Genomic DNA, 21,360 nt, shown 5'->3' with positions numbered 1-21,360 from the left:
CCGGTCTGGCATACAGATCAGTTGTTGCATCAGAGAGGAAAATACTGTGGTTTTCTTCCTGAGTGAGCGAGCCTGGGAGGAATCTTGAGAGGCAGCCCTTTTGCCTCAATGGTCTGTTGTGGCCTCAAGCTCGTTCAGCGCAATCGGCAAACTGAAACAAGATCTCGTACACGAGACAAAGGTCTGAATTTAGCTTTAAATGACACTGGAAGTAAACGTCTGACTCACAAAGCAAAGCACAGAGATGCTAACAAAGGGAATCTTTACTAAAAACCTTTGCTGCCACACTCAAATGTGCCTAAAAACAATAGTGAATGCCTGACTTCTCAATGACTGGAAAGTCCAGGCTGTCCTATTAAATCTTGTATGAATTTCACTATTTACATGCTAGTGTGCTACCCCTGCCTTCCTGACCCATAAACCCTGCAAACGTACCCACAGGCGCAGCTCGATAAATTAGATTATCACCGAAAACTGGATTTCTTACAGCAACTTAATTTATAAAATTAAACTCCTGTGTTACAAAGATTCAATAAAGACAGGGACAAGTGTTAATTTCTCTTTATTCTGATGAGTATGACTTATATTCTATAGAAACCCAAAATCTGTGGTAGAAGAAAGGTCTACAACAAGCCTAAGTTGATTTTATTTTATGGTCTGATGTGATATCGTGGTTGGATTTAGGGTTTTTGTTAGCTCTAACCCATAACTATCAAAATTAAAGGACATGCTTGCTGAAAATATCTCTATGGGTAATGAGTTTATTTAATGTATGAGTTTAACTTTTACCTATTTGCATCTTTATGATTCTCACAATGGTCTCTCGGGCAAATAAAGACCATTAGGATCAAATTACAAACTTTTTTTTATATAGTGCATTTCCTTTAATACAAAAAGCAAGAACAAGGGCAAACCTCAGCTCAAAACCAGTCATTGTAATTAAAAAAATACCACTAGCTATGAGTTATTTCTCTAGGTAGCCACAGAATGTACTATAACCTAAAATAGAAAATAGCACATTGTTTTGGTACAAAACTATTTCTGAGTGTTCCCATCACTCCAGTTTAGCAACATTCAACACAGTTTTTATTCCATTTCTGACTCTTAATTGCAGTAAGTGTGTCACTGGATGGCTCTCTGTTACCCTGTGAGGGATCGTTGACCCCCTCCCAGCCACTAAGAGATGGCCACCACCACTCCCTGTAACCGTGCAGCAGGTATCGATGGAACAGCTACATTTACCTTTGCTGCTTTTTAATGCAGTTTGACAGAAAAAAAAAAGTTGAGTAGGAGTAAATCATGCAAAATAAAACACCAGTTTCTTATTTTTTTGTGCGATCTGAATCAGAAACTCTATGATACAATGAATATGAATTTGGTGATCCATACGCCTACCTTCCAATAAATACCACAATGCCAGATAACGTTGCAGATTTTAATGCTGCATGATATATATAAGCCCCTGTAAAAAAAGATGCATGATTTTTTTTTTTTTTGCAATCCAGTCATTCTTTTTTTTTCTTTTTGCCCCTCTGCACAAAAACTTTTCACTGTGTCAGTATTTTCTCAGAAACCACTGATCCTTGCTGCACAGAGCAATGAGCCAGCTACAAACGATACCTCAGGTGAGGGCAGGAGTCAACACCATCTATGTTGCTCAACACAGGAGTCAAAAGCTACGACCTTTTATGATCGCCCACATCATATCAAGCTCGCAATGTGTTCGCTGGTCTGCACAATGAAGGCTTGAACTGGGGAAACAAAAGACGAGGGGAAAAAGATTCATCATTGAGACGTTTTTCAAGGAGCAGCCATCCTTTTGTGGTTTATTTATTTATTTTCATCAGCTCTATTTCTCCCAGCACACACCAGAAAACTGTATCAGAAGATCCGGCTCTCAAACGCTCAGCCTCGCAGTATACAACCAGAAACCAATTTCAGCAGGCAGCAATGAAAAAAAAAAAAAAAAAAAAAAAAAAAAGGAATCAGGCCAGTCCTCTGGGGAGAGATAGAGGGGCAGAATGTAAACTTCCCTGGCAAACCATCCCTGGTGGATTGAGCTGGAAAAAGAAGCTCTGAAGCTCACAACAGGACTAGATAAAGTGAGCGGACAGTTTGTGTTACCTGATTAAGTGAATTACGGTACAGATTACGCACGGGGGGCAAAATACAATACAGCACACTCAGTGCTCCTGTGGAACAAAGTTAACTCGGAGTTCTTGGACTGGAATTTGCTGGATGCTCGTTATGTTTATTCAATTAGGATATCGCCAAATGAACTGTACATGAACAACCAGCACTCGGATAAAAAAAGAAAGCTAGTTTTCTAGCTTTACAATATCCTCCTTTTATTTAATTTTTTAGTAATACACAGTTAATAAATGTTAGTGTAATGTTAGTTTTTCTAATATTACATTTTAACTAAAACAATTTAATGGAAATACCTATTCTTCCTTTAAAGTTGCAATCTGACTAAACCGATGCGTACCGTTATTTATTATTATTTATTTCCACTATACAGAATGACTGATATTTTTCTATTTTTACCATACTTGAGGTGGCAGTTTATCCATATAATTCACGAGTTGATAATAAATCACTAGTGGCAGCATTACTACATGCAAAAGTTAAAATAAAATAAAATAAATAAGGATCAATGTAGCTTTCAAAACATTCAAATACAAAAAGAGGTAACGTGGCTGGAACGAGAGGATTTGTTAAAATGTAGCTGCATAACTTCACACTGTAAAATGTAGGAAAAAAATCAGCTTTCAATTTCAGTGCCTTTATTCATTGAGGAAAAAATGCCATGCTAAGATCTAAATGTTTTTTTTCTGTCTTTCTTTGAAAAAAAAAAAACACGAGTGCCACAACTATCAGTACCCCCACTGTCAACGCTTTGCCTCCCTTCAGACCACTAAGGTCTTCTGGCTCCAGCCTGCTCTGCATTCCCAGAACCAGAACCAAACATGGAGAAGCAGCATTTAGTTCCTATGCTCCACTTACCTGGAACAAACTCCCAGAGGACTGTAAAAATGCTAAAACCCTGAGTTCATTTAAATCAAGGTTAAGAACCTCTTTGTTTAGAGTTGCCTTTAAATGTTAATGTTTTAGTTTGTAGACCAGTTTGTCTTACAGCTTAACCTCCTGCTACTATTCCAATGCAACGTGCTTTTCCTCTGTAATGTTTTCCTATTGAATGCCTCGAAATTGAATGAATGTTTTAATGTATATATATATATATATATATATATATATATATATATATATATATATATATATATATATATGTTTTTTTTTTGTTCATGTACTTGAATCATCTTAGTACTGAAAAGTGCTTTATAAATAAACTTGCCTTGCCTTGCCTTGAGATCCTCCCCACAGAAAATCAATACCAGGAAATAAGACGACAAACCATGTTTTATGCTATAGCCGTCACAAGAGATAAAATGAAACCTTGAAGTTAGATAAACTCAACATGTCGGCTGCTGATGCTGTACGAGTTGTTATTTGACTCTGTTGAAAAGCTCGTATACAGGACTGACTGTCAGGGTCACGAATCTCTCCTGTGGTTATTTTTGTGGGTTGGAAGCTAAGAAGTTTGTTATCCGCTGCTTGTACAGTCGCTCCTCCTCTCTCGTCTCTGCGGCTCACCACACAGGTTTCTGTTTTGGATCATTTTCCAGCTAAGAGACGCAAACATGACCCGTTATTTCAGATCTCCCGGTATTTCAAAGAGTTAATGATGCCACGCATTTACTAACAGGGCTACCAGGGCGTTTGGAGGAGAAAGAGGCCCACAGCATGACAGATCCCCCTCCGTACTTAACAGTGGTCACGGGGGGCTTCTTCTAACACATGCATCCTTAATTTCACACCAAACCCAGACGGAGTGTTTGAAATCAAAAAGCTGAATCCTAATTTCATCTGGCCAAAGCACACAGTTACAATTAAAGTGGAAGTAAGTATAATTTTTTATTAAAATGGCTTATTTTAAATGGGTTTTGCTACCATGGTTTTGGTAAAAACCATGGTAAAAACATTTCTTAAAATAGGATTGTTCTTTTTGCCAGTAGTGACTATTTTCAAATTGAAGACAGTATGTTTTAAAAAAAAAAAATCTGTGTGAAATAATACTACCACAGCAAAAGCAAAAATTAGTTTGAGGCTTTTGACAATTAGTTTACTGGTGCTGCCAACAGATTTGTCAGTGTCTGTACTCTAAGAGTCAAAGATTATTTCAGGTACACCACTGAAACCGTTCACACACCCAGAGCAGCAATTTGAGTTATGGCGCCAACTATTTCTGCACCTCAGAGGCTTCAGGGAGCTGTGAATGGTGCAGGACTGCGGTGAAGGTCACTCTAATTAAATAAACAGCCATTCATTTCTGAAGACGACACACAGCAGAGCTTTGTTCATTTACCAAACCATTATCCCCTCCATGTTCTGAAGAACAAAACAAAACAAAAAACATGTCCGTCTGCACTTTTAAAAGCGTTTGGCTTATATCTTTAAAAATGTTGAAACAAATACACACAGAGGCATTTCAATCACAATGGCAAAAAGCCAGGGAAACTTACGACACACTTGGAACAAAACAATAATAAAATAAAATATAACAAAACACTGTTTCCCTGAACAACAATGGCACACTATATTGCTCTTTAGCACACAATGGTTTTCTGTGCAGATTGTGGTTTTGCTGCAGTATCCTGTTATGGGGAACAATCCAATTCTTCTTACATAGCTACACATCAGCCCAAGAATAACAATCAGCAAATGCATCACTCAAGGAATGGAGCCACTTCAGGCTAAAACAAGGAGAAACGCAGAGAAAGAGAGAGACGGAGGGAGAGTACGGATCTATCACAGGAATCAGTTTTAGAAAATGAGCCGACGCATTACACCGAATTAGACATTCAGCAACAAGACGCTTTAAGGCTACGTTTCTATCTGATCTGCTCCCGCTGCAGCATGAATATTTCATCTCAGAAGTCGGTAGCATTGCAGTGGCATATTTCATATTTCTATGCAAAACACAGCCGCGCGGGGTAACGCTCGTTTGCTTTGATGAATAAGTGATCCGCTACCCGAAAACTCTCCAGCACTCCTCTCATATTGTTACACTGTCAACAAACGACGCGCGCCAAAGACGCAGCGAGCAAACAAACAAATGAGTGCACACCACTGATTGTCTGCATGTCACATGTGTGCATCTGTTCCTATCGAATCGTGTGTAAGTGTGCAAGTGTGTGTGTGTGTGTGTGTGTGTGTGTGTGTGTGTGTGTGTGTGTGTGTGTCAAGTGCCCCTGCCAGAATCTATGCCCGTTCTGCTGAGTGGGCAGATTCTCTGGCGGAGTGTCCCATCGGAGTGACAAGTGCATTTAGAAACAGCCTGATGGAGTCATTAGCGGCAGCGCTGCTCATTAGCAACATAGGCACACACACACACACACACACATGCACACACAATAGCGTCATCATCAGGTTATTGCACCAACGATGGTAAAATCCATAAAATCTAGCCGCACGTTTATGGAAGGCCAAGACATGGAACATAATACTGCTTAAAAAGCAAGCTGACAAATCTATTTATGCGAGCAAGCAATCATAAACACACACACACACACACAGACAAGCAGCTTCACGTTGTATTGATTACTGGAGTAACAACAAAGCATTAATTATTGATCGTCTTGTTGTTTCTGCGTATGAGATTCATGCAGCGTTGAGTAATCAAGGGCATTACAGCATCGCCCAGAAGCACGCAGCTGCCTCTCTTTGAGGGGCAGGAAACCTTACACAGGTCATCGATAAATCCCAGTTTTCTACAGAATAAGTCAAACATTTTCAGACCTTAAGAATAAAAGTACTGGAGGACCATGAAGCAGGAAATCTGCCTCAGATCTTCAGGGTAACGTCTCTTTGACTGGACAAAAGAGGTCGTCTAATCAAGACGGTATTTTTAGCTCGTTCAATAAGTTATATTACACCATGTCAGTGAGCATAAGGTATTACATCACAGCCACGTGAGAGAAAGAGAGAGAGAGAGAGAGAGCAGCAAACAGCTTCAAAGAGAACATAATGTTCCTTCTGATTATTAAACTCAAATGCCAGAGTTTCCTATTTGCATTGGATGAGTCACCTTCCAGCTTTATGGAGCGACTGAGCCATGGCTACAACTACAGCGGGAGCCCAGGAGTCAAGAATGACGCGTTAGCAGGCACTTAACGGCACAGCGTACGTGATGAATACACCAGACAACCATTCAGACGCACACAGCGATGATCCTCTAATCTGCTGTGCTGCACAGATGATTATCGCACCTGAAGTGATGCTATCGGGGGTGCTTTCAACCGGACTTTGATGCGACTACTTTTGTAGTTGTGGTTTCTATGTTTTCCAGTCAGAAAACAAAGTTTATGTGATTACAGGTTGGCAGACAGGCAACATTTACCTCCAGCCTGCTGCTATTAGTGCAATTCTCAGCTCATTATAGCAGAAGCTCCAAAATGATGAATCACTCCAGTCAAGACAACGCTTGTTAAACCAAGCAAAGGACAATAAACATGATGTGATTTATGGAGAGCAAGGAAAACAAATACATAAACATGCAACACAATGGCACAGGAACAGTAGGAACACTGCATCACAGTTCTGGGTGTGAGGAGACCGGCGGCCGCTGGTGCTCACCCAGATGTGCTCGCTCCCTCTGGACATCCTTGAAGTTGAGCCCGCTGGTCAGGGTGCTCTCCCGGTAGCGGTGGAGGGCCTCGCGCCTCCCGTTGGTCCCCAGCTCGCGGAGCACTGAGGGCTTGAGAGGCTCCACCTTCAGACCGTTGTTCCATCCCGAGAAGTCCGGTACCGTCCACTTCACCAGGTCCTGAAGCCGTACGATCACTTTCTCTGACACAGCGATCACCTCGTGCTGAAAAGCAGGGAGTTAGACTGTTAATCCAGCAGTCACACAAATTCATATACATACATATCTATATCTATATCTATCTATCTATCTATCTATCTATCTATCTATCTATCTATCTATCTATCTATCTATCTATCTATCTATCTATCTATCTATCTATCTATCTATCAATCTATCTATAAACAGATGGGTGCAAATTCATTTACAAAAAACAAATATAAGTACATTATTTATAAATGAATAACTACAACAGAAATGTAACTGGTGCATTTTATTTCTACTTCACTTTTCTAAATTGAGTTCTGAATAGAGTTATATGTAACATTTCATTAGTATTCATGACTTCCTTTATCAACGTGACTCCTTAAGGAGCTCATTCTCCCACTTCCTCTACAGAATGGGAAAGACGGCAGCACACGCTGTTCAGATGTATGTTGATCCTCATATGTCAAGAAATGGCAACAACGAAAACAGAAACTCGCCTAAACGTGCCCCTGCCTACAGTCGGAGCAAGGATTAAAATAATTTAAAACATCGGAGACGGTGACAAACAAGGCTGGGCTCATGCCTATCCGCTCGCTGTGTTTAAGAAGGAAATCTATGTAGAATCTTGGGGTCAAAAGTCTCCATTATAATGGTTTGAGGCCATCTATCTACATGTCAAAATGTGTCTGGGATAAATGCAATCAACGCTTTTTTTCTTTCCTAACAGCACAAACATTGACAAGTGTGAGGAACACAAACGTGACATCATCTAGCGGCACTGTGTGGTTTCATCAGGTGAAACTAACGCTCCATGCGTGTTTGGCTAAAAACCAAGGAAGATTATGTGGAAAGGCACCTCATGCCCCCTGCTGAGTACGGTGCAGGGCGTGTGATGCTGTGGGATCCAGCAAACACTAGTGGAAGAAAAGGTGAATGTATTTTAAGGGATTTTACTCTTCTTAACCATGTGTGTTAAAAACTATAGATAACACCGTTCTTTGCGTTGCCTTTGAATGTTAATGTTCAATTTAAACTGCTGTAATTCCCTGAAACATCATTAGATTAAGTTTGTAGTCCAACTTGTCTTGATTACACCGCAACGTCCTTTCCTCTCTAGTGTTTTCTTTTCTAATGTACTGCACTTTGAATTACCCTGTAACCAAAATGTGCTCTACGGATAAACCTGCCTTGGCTTTAAAAAGATAAAATAAACACAATAAATTACCTTTACCCAACAGAATCTGGCCTGCAGTTTACACTGCGGGCCACTAGTGCCACTAAAGATAAAGAAATAAATTGATACACTGTAGCCTGTAGCAACATTTTTTAGACAAAGTATAACTAGCACACTCTGAATACCCTCCATACAAGTCAGAATATCATGATATTAACCTATTTCACAATTTAGATAGTCAAAATTTAATTACTCCTTATCCCCAATGGTGAAATTATAAAGTGTGCTGTTTATAATGATGTACTTCAGAGGGTAAGCAGACGCGCGTTAGCGTGTGATTAGAGATCCTTATTAAAGCATCATGTAATATTTAGTTACAGCGATGAAGCTGAAACCAAAACGTGGAAAGAATTGGGGTCAAAAGTTGGGTAAAAGTGGGTATGAAATCAGGACATCATCAGTAAATGAAAGGCGACAAACGGACCGTCGTTATTTATCAGCTAAATCAGCATGAGCGGCGAGCAGCAACGCGGCCGGCTGTGGCTGCACATTAACGTAAGTAAATTACAGCCGCATGAATATGGATGATGTGGATGATTGCTGAATTGGATTTGTGTCGGCGAGTTAAATCAATGTCAATGAGGACGCCGCTGTTTTGAGACTTTCTGATTAACATTTAGGAAGTTGGGCCCCTGGTGTTCGCCGTGAATGCTGAGAACGAAGAGCCTCTCAACCCGCGCCAAAAACACGCCTTCCGAGTTTAGACGGGCGGATGAAAAGCAAACTTATTAGGGTGGATGGAAGTAATGAACAGACAGCAATACTGTGTAAACATGAGGTCTGTGATACAAGGCAGAATAGGAGTAAATGCGTCTGTCAGGTACTGAGAAATAACTTAAAGTGCAGTACTTCAGTCAGTTCAGCTGACTTACTAAATAAGATTTGCTCTCCACCGTGTGGGTCTAACTTTCCTTTCTTTTTTTTCCCCCCCTGAGGTTGATTCAGCTCCTTTTAATAACTCACAAACTCGAACAACTTCAAGACCAGCGGAGTGGGGAGGCAGCAAAGACTCTTAAATGTGTTTCCATTTGAAGGGCTAATGGCTGGAGTGCTTGTTACCAATAGAACGGAGTGGCTTTGCTGTAAGATGGCTATTACAGAAATGGGGAAATCTGGAGGACAGATGTCTGAAAAAAGGCTGAAACACATAGAGCAGGTCTCTGATGTTTACCTTGGTTATCTCCAATTTACCAGGCATCTGTCTGGCTTTGTGCGCTTGTGTACGGCTGACATTAAAATAACACTCATTATGTTATATTTATGTGTGTAAGTAGAGGGTGTGCACTCAATAAAGCTGCAATTAAGCAGCCTTCTGTAATCAAAAACAACAACTCTGCTGTAAATCCCCCATTCTTTTGGTCTTAAAATGTTGGGATCGGCTCTGCTTTTTCTGCTTTTGTTCTTTGGTTTGATTGAAATATTTTCGAGAGCTCTTTTTTGTTGTTGTTGTTTTTTTTATTTTCCACCCAGCGATATTCTAAAAACAAACACATGTCCTCTCAGTGTTTCATATTCTCGCTGAGTGCTCCGTCTATACAATTACCCATATTCAGTTCTCCCATCATCTCCAACTACAGGCATATCAAATCCCAACCAGTTGGAGACAGTATTTCCTTATAAAGCAAAAAGCCTGCGAGGGATAGCTTGATATAGCTGTGCCTCCCTCACTAAGTAAAAACATCAAACATGGGTTTTTGGTCGTCTTATAATGAGCTGTCTTCGGCTGTCAAGTGGTGGCGGGTGGTTGTAGCCGGCTTTCCGTGCAGTGAAAAACTGACTGCCGAAGAAGCAGGCCGTTTGAATAATGCAGAACAACAGTAAATAGCGTTCAGCCCGCAGCCAAAAAAAAAAAAAAAGCCACACTGCTCCGTTTCTCCACTGAATTTCTCCGCTGTACTTTGATGCAATCTGTTGACTGAGCATAAAGAACCCAAAACGATTCAGCCCGGTCTATTTAAAGCAGACATAATAGAGTGAGGAGAGATGCAACATCAACGCCTGACAAAAAAAAAAAAAAAAGAAGGAAGAAAAAAAAAAAGGTGATTGCTTTTATATTAATCCGCTGAAAGGTGTAGTGATTTGCGAGCGTGTCGACAGATCCTGTTTAGGGACTTGTTTGGCTTTTGAGCAAAAAACCAAAAAAAAAAAAAAAAAAAAACACAACAGGTGAGCACAATTGAGCAGCTGTCAAGCCGGTCCTCAACATAATCAGTCTATGAAGTGAGCAGCAGAGCTGGGAAAGCAGCTACCGTATAACGATTCCTTATTTCCTGAGACTTACTCTCTGTTTTTTTTCTTCTTACTCTACAAGCCAAACTCAAACTGGTTACAGCCCGCGAGGCCGGAGTCGGAAGATGAGGAATGATTTGTGGTTTGCGCAAGACATCAGATTTTGGTTGAGAAATATGTAAATAGCGGAGAATTAACAAAGTTTTCTGTGCACAATTTCTCTGAGAACGAGGCGATTATTGAGAAAGAATTAAAATAACATCTACGCACCAACCAGGGCCTTTGTGTTTTTTTCCACCGCGCAGACAAAAACACTGGAGTGGTACTCCCACCAGACGATTTTTATTATATCACCACAATCCCATTCGGTTTGAAGTCCAAAAGGGGGACCCAAACAACTTGTCAAAATCAAAATGCTTTAAATTTGGAAAGAATGAGGCTGAGAGACGACAACTGCAAACATTTACATGTTAAAGACTTTCAGTAAATGCCTTTCAGATGTTTAAACGATTTGTTTTCTTAGTTCATTTAGATCAAAATAAAAATATATATACACTCTAAGAAAACTAGAGGGTAAAAATAGCGTCTTTTTTATGTTGTTGTTTTATTGTTATCCCAGTCCTGAACATGGACTGATCCATGCCTGGGCTGATCCAACACAACATGTTTGGGTTATGGGTTTGACTCGGCATACCGGGTTAAGTTACTCACCCAAAAGCAGCTGCCCATCTGAGGAGGGGGGTAGGGGGGCTAGGCCTATATTTTGGCGCTCCCAATCCACCCCAGTTCTTCTCTTCTGCTGTACAGCTTAACTTTAAATGTCGTTTTTTCTTTGCATCTTTGAGGGCCTTCTCTACGAATGCTTATTCTTTGTTTTTCCTTAGATGTCTTTCAGTTGTGTCCGTGTGTCATATGTGAATTCTGGACCGGTGTCTCACCAAAATGTTATTATGTTTACAAAATTGCAATCTATCTATCTATCTATCTATCTATCTATCTATCTATCTATCTATCTATATATATATATATATATATATATATATATATATATATATATATATATATATATATATATATATATATATATATATATATATATATATATAAAACTAATCAGCCTGTATACACCTGTGTTTAGCTACACCAGGCTAAAGTGTAGCTAAGCTAAATCTAGCTTCTGCCAACTATTAGCATGTGGTGTTAGCTTCGACCGGCTGATATCAATATTATTTCACAGCATATTACCACCATCGTAACATTTATTATCACGTTGTACCTAAAATGCTCAGTGAATTTTGATTTAGTTGTTCTTGATGATCTCCGTCTGAGACTCTTCTATGACACAGTAAACTGGGTCATAAATTTTGACCCAGCGCTTGAATATAATTTCCCAACTTCTGTCTGCACAGCATAAACCCAGCTCTGGGTGACAGAAACATCCCAGCAGTTCAGTGTCTTGGCTCTCCAGTCAATAAGGAAAATAAACAAGTAAAGACCAAAAGATAAAAGAAAAAAAAAATCAACAACTGGAAGGAAATGACTCTGGTTCTTCTGAATTTATCAGCTGACTAAATGTCTCCGCTCTAGATGTCCTGTAATTTATCCCAGACGAATCATCCCAGCTGTATTTCAGCATGCACTGCAGGGGTCCGCCACTCACTTCTTGGATTTCTGAGCTTCAAAGATACGGTTTAAAAACGACAGGCCATGCCTCTATGTAAATGCCGCCCATCCACGCCGCGCTGTCATTTCCAGTTAGGCAGCTGGTAGTTTAGCAAAGTGGCGTCCGATGCACACAGCTTGCGGGGCCATTTGATAATGTAGGTCAGAGAGGACTGCCACCCCGCAGCCAAGAGGTTACACTACAATCAGCAAAACACCAAACACAAGGTGCCAATTCAGTACCCCTCCCTAGGCAGATACAGCAACAAGATTTGTATATCACAACTCCTGAGTACATTATAGTGCTAGAGTAGAGATGCCCCAGGTACATAAATAAACAGCTGCAGCAATTAACTGCTGCCTTTATGGTTGAGTTAAAATGCAAAGCAACACAAAAAGCTAAGCAAAACATCTTGTATGGGTCCTTCTGTCACTATTTCACCGTGTTACTGATATCTGCACAATCATCACTGGGTGAGTTTGTTGTGTCAGTGCTACATAAAGGACTAAATGTGGGAACAGACTGACTGGTCCTAACTAATGACTGATTTTGTTTAATGAACTGATATTGTAAGATTGTTTATGTAATGGGTGAGTGTCATATTGAACTCCTTCTGCTGTTTTTATCTGATGAATGTGGCATGGAGTTAATATGAATTGTGCCATGCCAAAGGGACTGCAGATGCAAATTAGCCTGTGGCTAACTCTGGTACAATGCATCAAATGGTAACATTTATGTTTTAATTGTACCAAAAAAAAAAAAAAAACTCCCCAGGAATGTCATTGAAATTCAACTCACAAAATTCTAGATCTTCTTGCAGAGCTGTGAACAAATTGGCAGCCGTATGTCTTATTTTTGGAGAACTCTGGGCTTAATGATACTTGTTTTTCACATGCTGAACATGAACTGGGGCAGAATAAATATTTGATACCTTTTTTTAAAAAAATAATCTGATTCTTTTAGAATGATCTAGTTCCCGTTTGGCCAGATGTGGTATTTTATATTTCAAACCAGAGATGATCAAATGTAAAAACAGTAAAACGGCCCTTTAATTTGGCACTAAATCGGAAGGCGTCATCCTACATATCACTACTGTCAGAATAATACCATAGATGCTTCCTTATTTTATGTGACCATTTTGTCATCTAACGTTTTACAAGAAAACCAGGGTTTTCATCAGCTAGCAAGAACTTTGTCGTGCCACATTGACATTGGCCCCAATTTAAGAAACAGTCCCAATAGGGAGCTTTCTGACAACTAAGGCAGGAAAATCTGTAAATAAGCTAATCAATATGCTTTTTCAGAATGTGTCGTTATGTCTGCGAAGTGAACTTTGAACATTTAGTAGCTGTTCTTTACAGGATAAACTGAACCGAACAATTTGCAGAATTTTACCTGAACCGATCCGATTCAAAAACCCTGAAAAGGGTCATTCCAAACTGAGCAAATATTCCCAAGTGGAAAGTCGTTGAGTGTTGTGAGTCAAGGGGTGCTGAAGCTCAGTGGGTGGGTGTCTTCCTGTATTGTGGGCACATACACACACACACAGAGGGATCCTGACATGCTGCGAAGGTTTCAGGCTGCCGCCTCTGAGAGGTCAGCGCAGGAATTCCTGAGGCCATAGGGAGATTTGTAATTGAGTAATGGACATGGTGACATGGACTATGTAGACGGAGCAGGATAAGCAGGGAGAAGGAAGGAGGGACGAGAAGACGAGGCTATGAAACACAATTTGAGTTCATTATCTGTCTCCCTTCCCTATGACTGACCTTGGCTGCCGTGTCCCAAAACAAACTTATCTGAGAATTAACAAAGACGCTCCAGAAAGTATGCCAGGGACAACCCAATCAGAATACATTTTGTTGAGACTGCTGTTGGATTCTGTAGAGTTCAAGGTGCACCGTTTAAAAAAGGCGAGAATGATCTTACGCCGCGATGCGCTGCCTAATTTGGGCAGTTTATTCATATATGCATAAAAGTTGCTGCATATCGACGGGGGCGCTGCTGAACTCATCTTTTATTCACCGATTCCATTAAGAGATTGCTGTTACACAAGCCGCGGTGATATATGAACTTAGCATTCTTTTTGCAGCATTAGCAACGCCCGAGAAACGGCGAGATAAGAGGAGTTCTCAAAGCCGTCCTGAAAGTGGGTGAGGCATTCATCATGTAAGGTGACACCGCAGCAAAAAGCTGTGTCAGCCCCACTTGAATCACTGCAGTCTCATACACTCCCATTTTAGCCAGATGAGATGGAAATGAAGGAAGAGGCGCTGAATGCGCGGCTCTTCGCCCAAGAATCCGTTAGTGGAGAATTAAAAATGTTGACTGGATTACTGAGCAGGGGCTTCCCATCTGTGGCTGCATCAGAAGGTTATAATAACGACTCCACTGTAGCTGCAGGCGCTGGAGTCATGCATCAAAGCAAATGTTTGCCTGTTCAAGTGGTTAGTGAATGACAAGTGGAACAAACCGAGCTAAGGAACGCCAGAGGTCTCCAGTGTGCTGACAAACACGCAGCGCGAGAAACATCTTACTTAAGATAGCGAAACCCGACAACAAAGAAATCTTTATGTCTGTGTGGCTTCTCTTTTATGGCCTTTGAAGTCTCTGCTATTACATTTTAAAGGTTTTAAATTACACTATTCAAAATAGCTGGTAATAATTTACATGCTATTTCGGCAATGGCGAGGAATTCACTGGAGGGCAGTGTGCAGAGTTAATGACTTGTTCTGCAGCAGGAGGAGGGATCCGCGCGCGCGTGTGTGTGTGCAGGCGCGTGCACGCTAAAAAAAAAAAAGAAATGCCCCCGCTTCCACTTTTACTCTGCGAAATTCCTGCCATTGTTATCTGAATGGGGAGATTTGTTTCAATGCACAGCCTGGATATAGTAAAAAAACAACAAAAACAAACAAACTAGTACCATATCACATTTACGCTCTAATTCTGCAGACCGACCTTATCCATCAGAATGCTGCATATCAAAGCCACTTAGACCTAACTAAACATTATCCCAGGTGCCCCAAATTATTTGTTCGCCGATTTTTCTTTTTTTCTATCCTCGGTGAAAGAAAAAAAAAAAACTAAATCAAAGAAGCAGCAAATGAATACAATCTAATTTCCCCTACAAGCTGGCTTCGCAAGCACCAGAACACATGCATGGAGTCCCGCCATGTGCTGAAGAAATGGCTCTGGATGCACGCCAAAGTGTTTTCCACAGCAATCAATACCAGGGCCTACTGCTGCAGTCCCCCTGCCTGTCAGTGTGCCTGTGTGCATGTGCCAAGCCCTGTCAGCTCACAGGGACAGAGCAGGAGAGCGGAGAGGTCAGATGAAATCAGAGGTGATGATAATAGCACATTAATATAACATGATCCAAGAATATTCTCCGCAGATGCAGAATTCCCATTACGAGAGCGGCACTCTTTTTCCTTTTTTTTTTTTTTATGCTGCATATGCAACAAAAGCAGGATATGCGGTAAAAAGATAAGAATAAGCAATTATGAGAGCCTGAAGGAGGAGTGTACAATAAGTGGGTGTTGTGTGTGTGTGTGTGTGGTGAGCTGTTATCTACAACAGCACTGTCCAAAAACAGAACGTGTATTACAGAAAGGCAGGCGAGCAGAGGAGAGGAGAGGAGAGGAGAGGAGGCGGGCCATTTGGTGTGAGAAGAAAAATTGTGTCACTCAGAGAGCTTTAAAACACATGTGACTGTTTAGTCAGTGGCAGTTTGCAGGCAGGCAAATAGAGCAAAAGGGCCCCAACAGAGGGTTTGTCATAATGGGTGAGCAACCCGACACAAAGCCTGTTTAAAGAGCAAGCTGGCCTCAACTGGTGGTGGTAAACACTGCTTGTCAGGCTGGGATACAGTGAAAAATAGAGCTTCCACCGCACATGGACCTAATAATTAACTCCGTATAAATAGATTCATAAATTCACTCCTGATCTGTTTATCATCTAATCAGCGAAACGCAGGCACGGGGAGTTTGTATGCATTCCCCTGAATCATTATTTTTTATTTCCAGCCCAAAGCTTACTAGCTCTTAGAAAGAAAGAAAGAAAGAAAGAAAGAAAGAAAGAAAGAAAGAAAGAAAGAAAGAAAGAAAGAAAGAAAGAAAGAAAGAAAGAAGGCTGGCTGGCTGGCTGCGTTTAAAAGGAATTGACCTTGCAACCCTTTTGACAGAAGAAAAACAAGCACAGTAGGTCAAGGGTTGGTTCCTCCCGTCACTGCACAGCACAGCAAAAAACACACACACACACAAAAAAAACTGCAAACAAGCCTCAGGAGAGGTTAGAGGCAAACAAATACCTGAGAAATAATCAGGAAATTACATCATACCTCTTAGGTCCACAGCACAAGTGAATCAGTAATCCACTTCCAGTAAGTTTAATAAAAGACTTAAACAACTATTTCTTCTTTTTTTTTTTTTTTTTTTTTTTTTGGTATTTGGAGGATTTTGGCCCCGAGCTTGAGATGAAAGCAAACTACTAACAGCTGTTTACGCTTCACATTCAGACACCGTTTTAAACTGTGTGAAAATACTCGAGCAGCATCCAACGCGCTCTATAAACGCGCGCGCTATAAACTACAATTAGAGCAGGTTGTAGACTTTATCTCATGAGATTATATGTTCTCATTTAGCACCTAAACCTTGTGAAAACAGCACACTTCCTGAGAACTGTAAGTCATCGTGCTCATAGCTGTATGACTCGCCGGGACAAATTAAGCTGCTGATTTTTAGTCAGCTGCAGATTTACAGATTTAGCGTTGCTGCTGCAGCCATGAATCTATCTGCACTGAAGGAAACCAGCTAATGTGAGGGTTATGAAATGAAACGCTGTGTAATGCTTACCTTCAACACCCAGGTGTGGAATTCAACATCGGCTCATGTACTTTTTGAAAATACACGGTATAAACATACAGTATATATGTCTACACATATATATATATATATATATATATATATATATATATATATATATATATATATATATATATATATATATATATATATTCTCCTAAATGTTTGTCTTTTTGGATTATGGATTGCATCTGCTAGCGCTCATCCTGTCTAGCTGACTCATGCAGTGCAGATTAGTGTGTTATGGGGCAAAGCGAGAATCTGAGTGGGCTCAGTGAAGGTCATAAACTGACTCGAAGTTGTCAGGGCGATTTCCACCGCTGTAATATACAGTAAGTGGTTTGATTTGCTGAGGGAAAAAACGAGCCCTTTAATTGAGGCCAGGCTACACAGCACTTAGAACATTTCATCCTCCAAATTAGACAATCGCAGTGTCTGATCCGTGGAACTTCAAAAGAAAATGATGTGTTTAAGAAGTGCGCGCTGAAATTCAGATTCCAAGCAGGGAATTTGCTTTGATTGAAATGAAAACAATCCGGTCTGCTTTTCATTGCCTTGCGACATGTGTAAAATGTGCTCTATAAAAAATGGAACAAGGGTGGCAAATAGTCGTTCAAAATGTTGGAATTGTACTCAAGCACATCAGCTAAATAAATGTAATGCTTGGTTATGGTTATGTTCAGCCGAGCCAACATCAATAAGAAATCAGCTAAAGATGCTGGTTGAACATTATATCAACCATTATTCTTTTTAACTGTACACTGAACAGTGGAAAATACCCAAGCCAGTCTGTATATAGGAAGCGTATTGCAATGGTGAAGAACGATCAAAAGATAATGGTTAAAAAACATTTCAGGTTGGAGCAAGATTTTAAATTTGCATCCAGCTTTGCCTAGATTAGTGACAGCGCCAGTGCTAAAGAGAACCCTGTTAGCAAGCTGAGCTTCTTCTGAGCCCTCGGGCAGTCTTTGTCAATCAACACGCCTCAGCTCTGCTTGTAAGGAAATAAGCTTACCTGCAGTTTGTTCCTTTTTCACAGCTATTTTAGGCCCCGACTAGTTTAGCAACATTGCTGAGGCTGAGGCCATCGTTGCTAACAAAAAGCACATCTTAGCGGTGCGGGTCAGGGATACAGTATACACACCGCTTTAATAAAACATATTTAAAAGTTCGTCACTGCGTTATTATTAACTGATACCTTTAACAGTTTAATAACCGCACTAATGCTAAAGTTAAGCTTGCTACCTGTGCCATTCCTCGACAATGATGAATTGCACATCTTAGCTGGGGTTGACATGCACTCAATTAGAGTATATTAAAAGGTTTGTCACTATTTCGGTAAGGCTTTAGGCCATTAATAATTAAGCAACAGTGGTAACACGTTAAACTTTCTAACTCGGATGCTGTCACTGCTAACGAATGGCACTTATTATTATTTCAGTAAAGTTTTAAGCCTCAACTAGCTTAGCAACGCTGGTGCTAAAGTCAAACTTGCTAACTAGCTGACTATTACTCTTAGTCAATCGATTGCAATGAAAGGCCACACCTTTGCTGTGGCTGTCAGAGAAAATAATAACCAGCAGAGGTGTCTGCTGGGACAGAGGAGGGGGGGGGGGTCCTCTGTCAAAGAGCTGCATGACATTACAAAGTTATATGATGATGATATTATTGTTTAATATTGCAATGATGTTTTCAGTTGCAATGAATCCACATTTTTCTCATTCTTTTCCTCTTAGTCTGTCACTGGATGGCTTCCAGCCTCTTGTGTCATTTGGTATCTTGAGCACCGTCAGCTGTGTCAGGTGTGGGTTTCTACTAGAGGAAGACTCCATCCAACAGGCTGAATATATTATTGGCCTGAAAGGTGTGCATTGCTTGCATTTGTTCTCTTATAGTCAACCAATAGTGCATTTCAAACCTTTATTTGTGTTAATACACTACACTAATATGATACATTTGCAATAAACTGTTCAGTCCTCCAGTAAGCCCCATATTTATCCTACTACTATTCATTTGCAGTTATTATCTGTTTGTTATAGATTAATATGAGCTTGTAGGTTTTAAAATGAATCTGAATGAAGGTTTTTCTGAATTAGGAAATGTTATATTTATGCTATTTCCCTGTTTATGACTCCACCATGCAGCTGCTTTGGAACTCCAATTGATTAGTAAAATAAAACTGACAAATGTTACCTGTTGTTAAAATTGAATTTAGGGTAAAATAGAATAGAATAGAATAGAATAGAATTCAACTTTATTGTCTTTGCACTGTCACAAGTACAAAGCAACGAAATGTGGTTTGCATCTATCCAGAAGTGCTATACAGGATATAAATATTAAAGCAGAAGAGCTTGAAACAAACACATTAATTTAAGGAAATGAACCATATGACTTGAGTAAAGCTACTTTTGAAATTGGTTGGCATATAGTTTTTCAGCAGCTCAATCACTCTAGTCCTAATGAAAGGCATTAACTACAATCTAACCAAATAAGGTTACAGCAACTTTTTTTTGTTACATTTCTACGGTTTCTCTTATCAGCGTAAAATCAAAGCAGAAATATTGCTTTGCTTCCTTTTAGAACCGCGTGTCAATGTGCTTTAAAACATATGCCAAGTATGTGTGACAACATTTGGCAGAGCAAGCCCTCTGTTATTGAATATATAATATTTTCCAGATATAGTCATGGACTGGAATGTGAGCATTTTGCAATGCAAATATGTCTATGGGAATGAAGGGGGTGGACATGTCTTGTGCAAGTGTGGTCTTTAGGATAGGCAATACATGCACTCAGAGTAATTACTAAATAATTGCAGTGTGTTAAATACTAACACCAGGGGGGTTTCAGGAGAAGATACCCCAGCTCAAAGGAAGAATTCACAAGGTCGATAGCTTGTCTAAGCTGCCGGCCATAAATAGCCACCTTCTCATGAAAAGGAAATATGATAACTGCTCTTATTACTCAAGAGGAAAGAATGTAAGTAAACCATCAGCGGAAGAGTGGAGTACAAACACGGCTTTGTCTGCCCGTATAAACAATATAACAGCAACAGAGAGTAATCTCCATGCAGCCACAAAGTAATCAAAAGCAAGAAGGCAGCAATTAAACTGTTACTGTCATTATATCCGAGAGAGAGAAAGGGGGAAAAAAAAACACATTTTGTTTGTTTCACAGCTCATAATCTGGGAACACTGATAAAACTGTTTTAAAAACAAGCGGGACAAATTGTACACATTTTATAATCCAGGAAGTTTAAGAAAACCCTTGAATATCTTAGCGTCATGCCAACTATTAAAAGTTCAAGTATTTTGTGCTGCGAATCTTAATTCCTAGTAAAAAATGATAATGACTGGTATGTGACTATAGGTGCTACCCTTCTACAGCTATGAGTAGCTGGGCTTGCTAGCATGACTGACTAGCATTAGCGCGGTGTGGCTAAACGAGTTTAAAGCTGAACACAGAGCCAGCTTATTGCTCCAGTAACTAAACATTTTGCAAATACAGTTATGAAGTTTCTACTGAGTTCACATATTGTGTCACAACACCACCCACGTACACCTAAGATGACTGAAGCTTCAGCTGAAACACGGCTAATCAAACCTGTTAATGCGGGGTTTATTACCAATACAAAGCAGCTAAAGCTGTTAAAGTGGGCAAACTTCTATGCTTTTTTTTAAAAAAATAAAAAATTATAGGAAAGATTTAATTTTGCTATTAACATTCCTTTATACAGTGTGGCTCCGTGCCATTCAGCGCAACCGGGTCCCAAGCGCCACATGTGGCCACGGTCAGCCATTACGGCTGCGTGCCTGCGCCAACAGCGGCGAGGCAGGCGCGGTTAGGAGAAACGCGAGCCCACAATATCATTGTTGGAGGACAGACATGTCGGCCGGGACGGGCAACGTTATGCGCAGCAAAGACAGTGAATGGCTGAGACGTGTCGACACTGGCTCGGCTCGCCTCTGGCTCCCTTTTTTTATGACTCGCACTGCCTCTTTCAACATCGAGCCCGCGTTGCAAAATGTGTAATATGTGTCGTACGGAGCTGGATCTGATCCCAACGCGCATTCATTACTACAGCCTTTCGCAATTTCCGCTTGGTATGTCAGCATATCTGACACGCTTTTTAACCAGAAATGAAAATGACAGAGCCCAGGCAGGCGCAGGATTGTTGCATTTCCCCCCCCTCTCTGCCCCCCCTCTCTCCCTTTTTTTATTATTATTATTATGACACCATTAACCCCACGGAGCGCAGCGGCTGCAGTCTCTCATTGAGCGCAGCTGGACAAGTGCACATTCAGCATGTTGACACCACAATAGACAAACGAGGCTCAGGTCTTACAACTATTAAAGAGCTGATTCCGCCGTAAGTCACTTGCGTTTCACCGATCGATACATCAATGTCATAATAAACGCGTGGGCTCCTAGGACGCCTCGGAGAGATCCACCAACCAGCAAA

The 21,360-nt window shown here is 40.5% G+C and overlaps 1 protein-coding gene across 1 annotated transcript in view; it reads right to left on the bottom strand.

Moving 5' to 3' along the window:
* The window catches only part of arid5b (AT-rich interaction domain 5B), a 117,418-nt gene that overhangs the window by 95,273 nt on the left and 785 nt on the right, over window positions 1-21,360 (bottom strand). The window contains exon 3 of the mRNA XM_012864982.3: window positions 6,697-6,931. Within this exon, the coding sequence (XP_012720436.2) occupies window positions 6,697-6,931 (235 nt within the window). The remainder of the gene's footprint in view (window positions 1-6,696; window positions 6,932-21,360) is intronic.

Source organism: Fundulus heteroclitus, chromosome 22 (assembly GCF_011125445.2).
Source record: "Fundulus heteroclitus isolate FHET01 chromosome 22, MU-UCD_Fhet_4.1, whole genome shotgun sequence".
Lineage (NCBI taxonomy): Eukaryota > Metazoa > Chordata > Actinopteri > Cyprinodontiformes > Fundulidae > Fundulus > Fundulus heteroclitus.
Note: the sequence above shows the minus strand (reverse complement) of the source record. Positions and strands in the feature narration are given on the sequence as shown.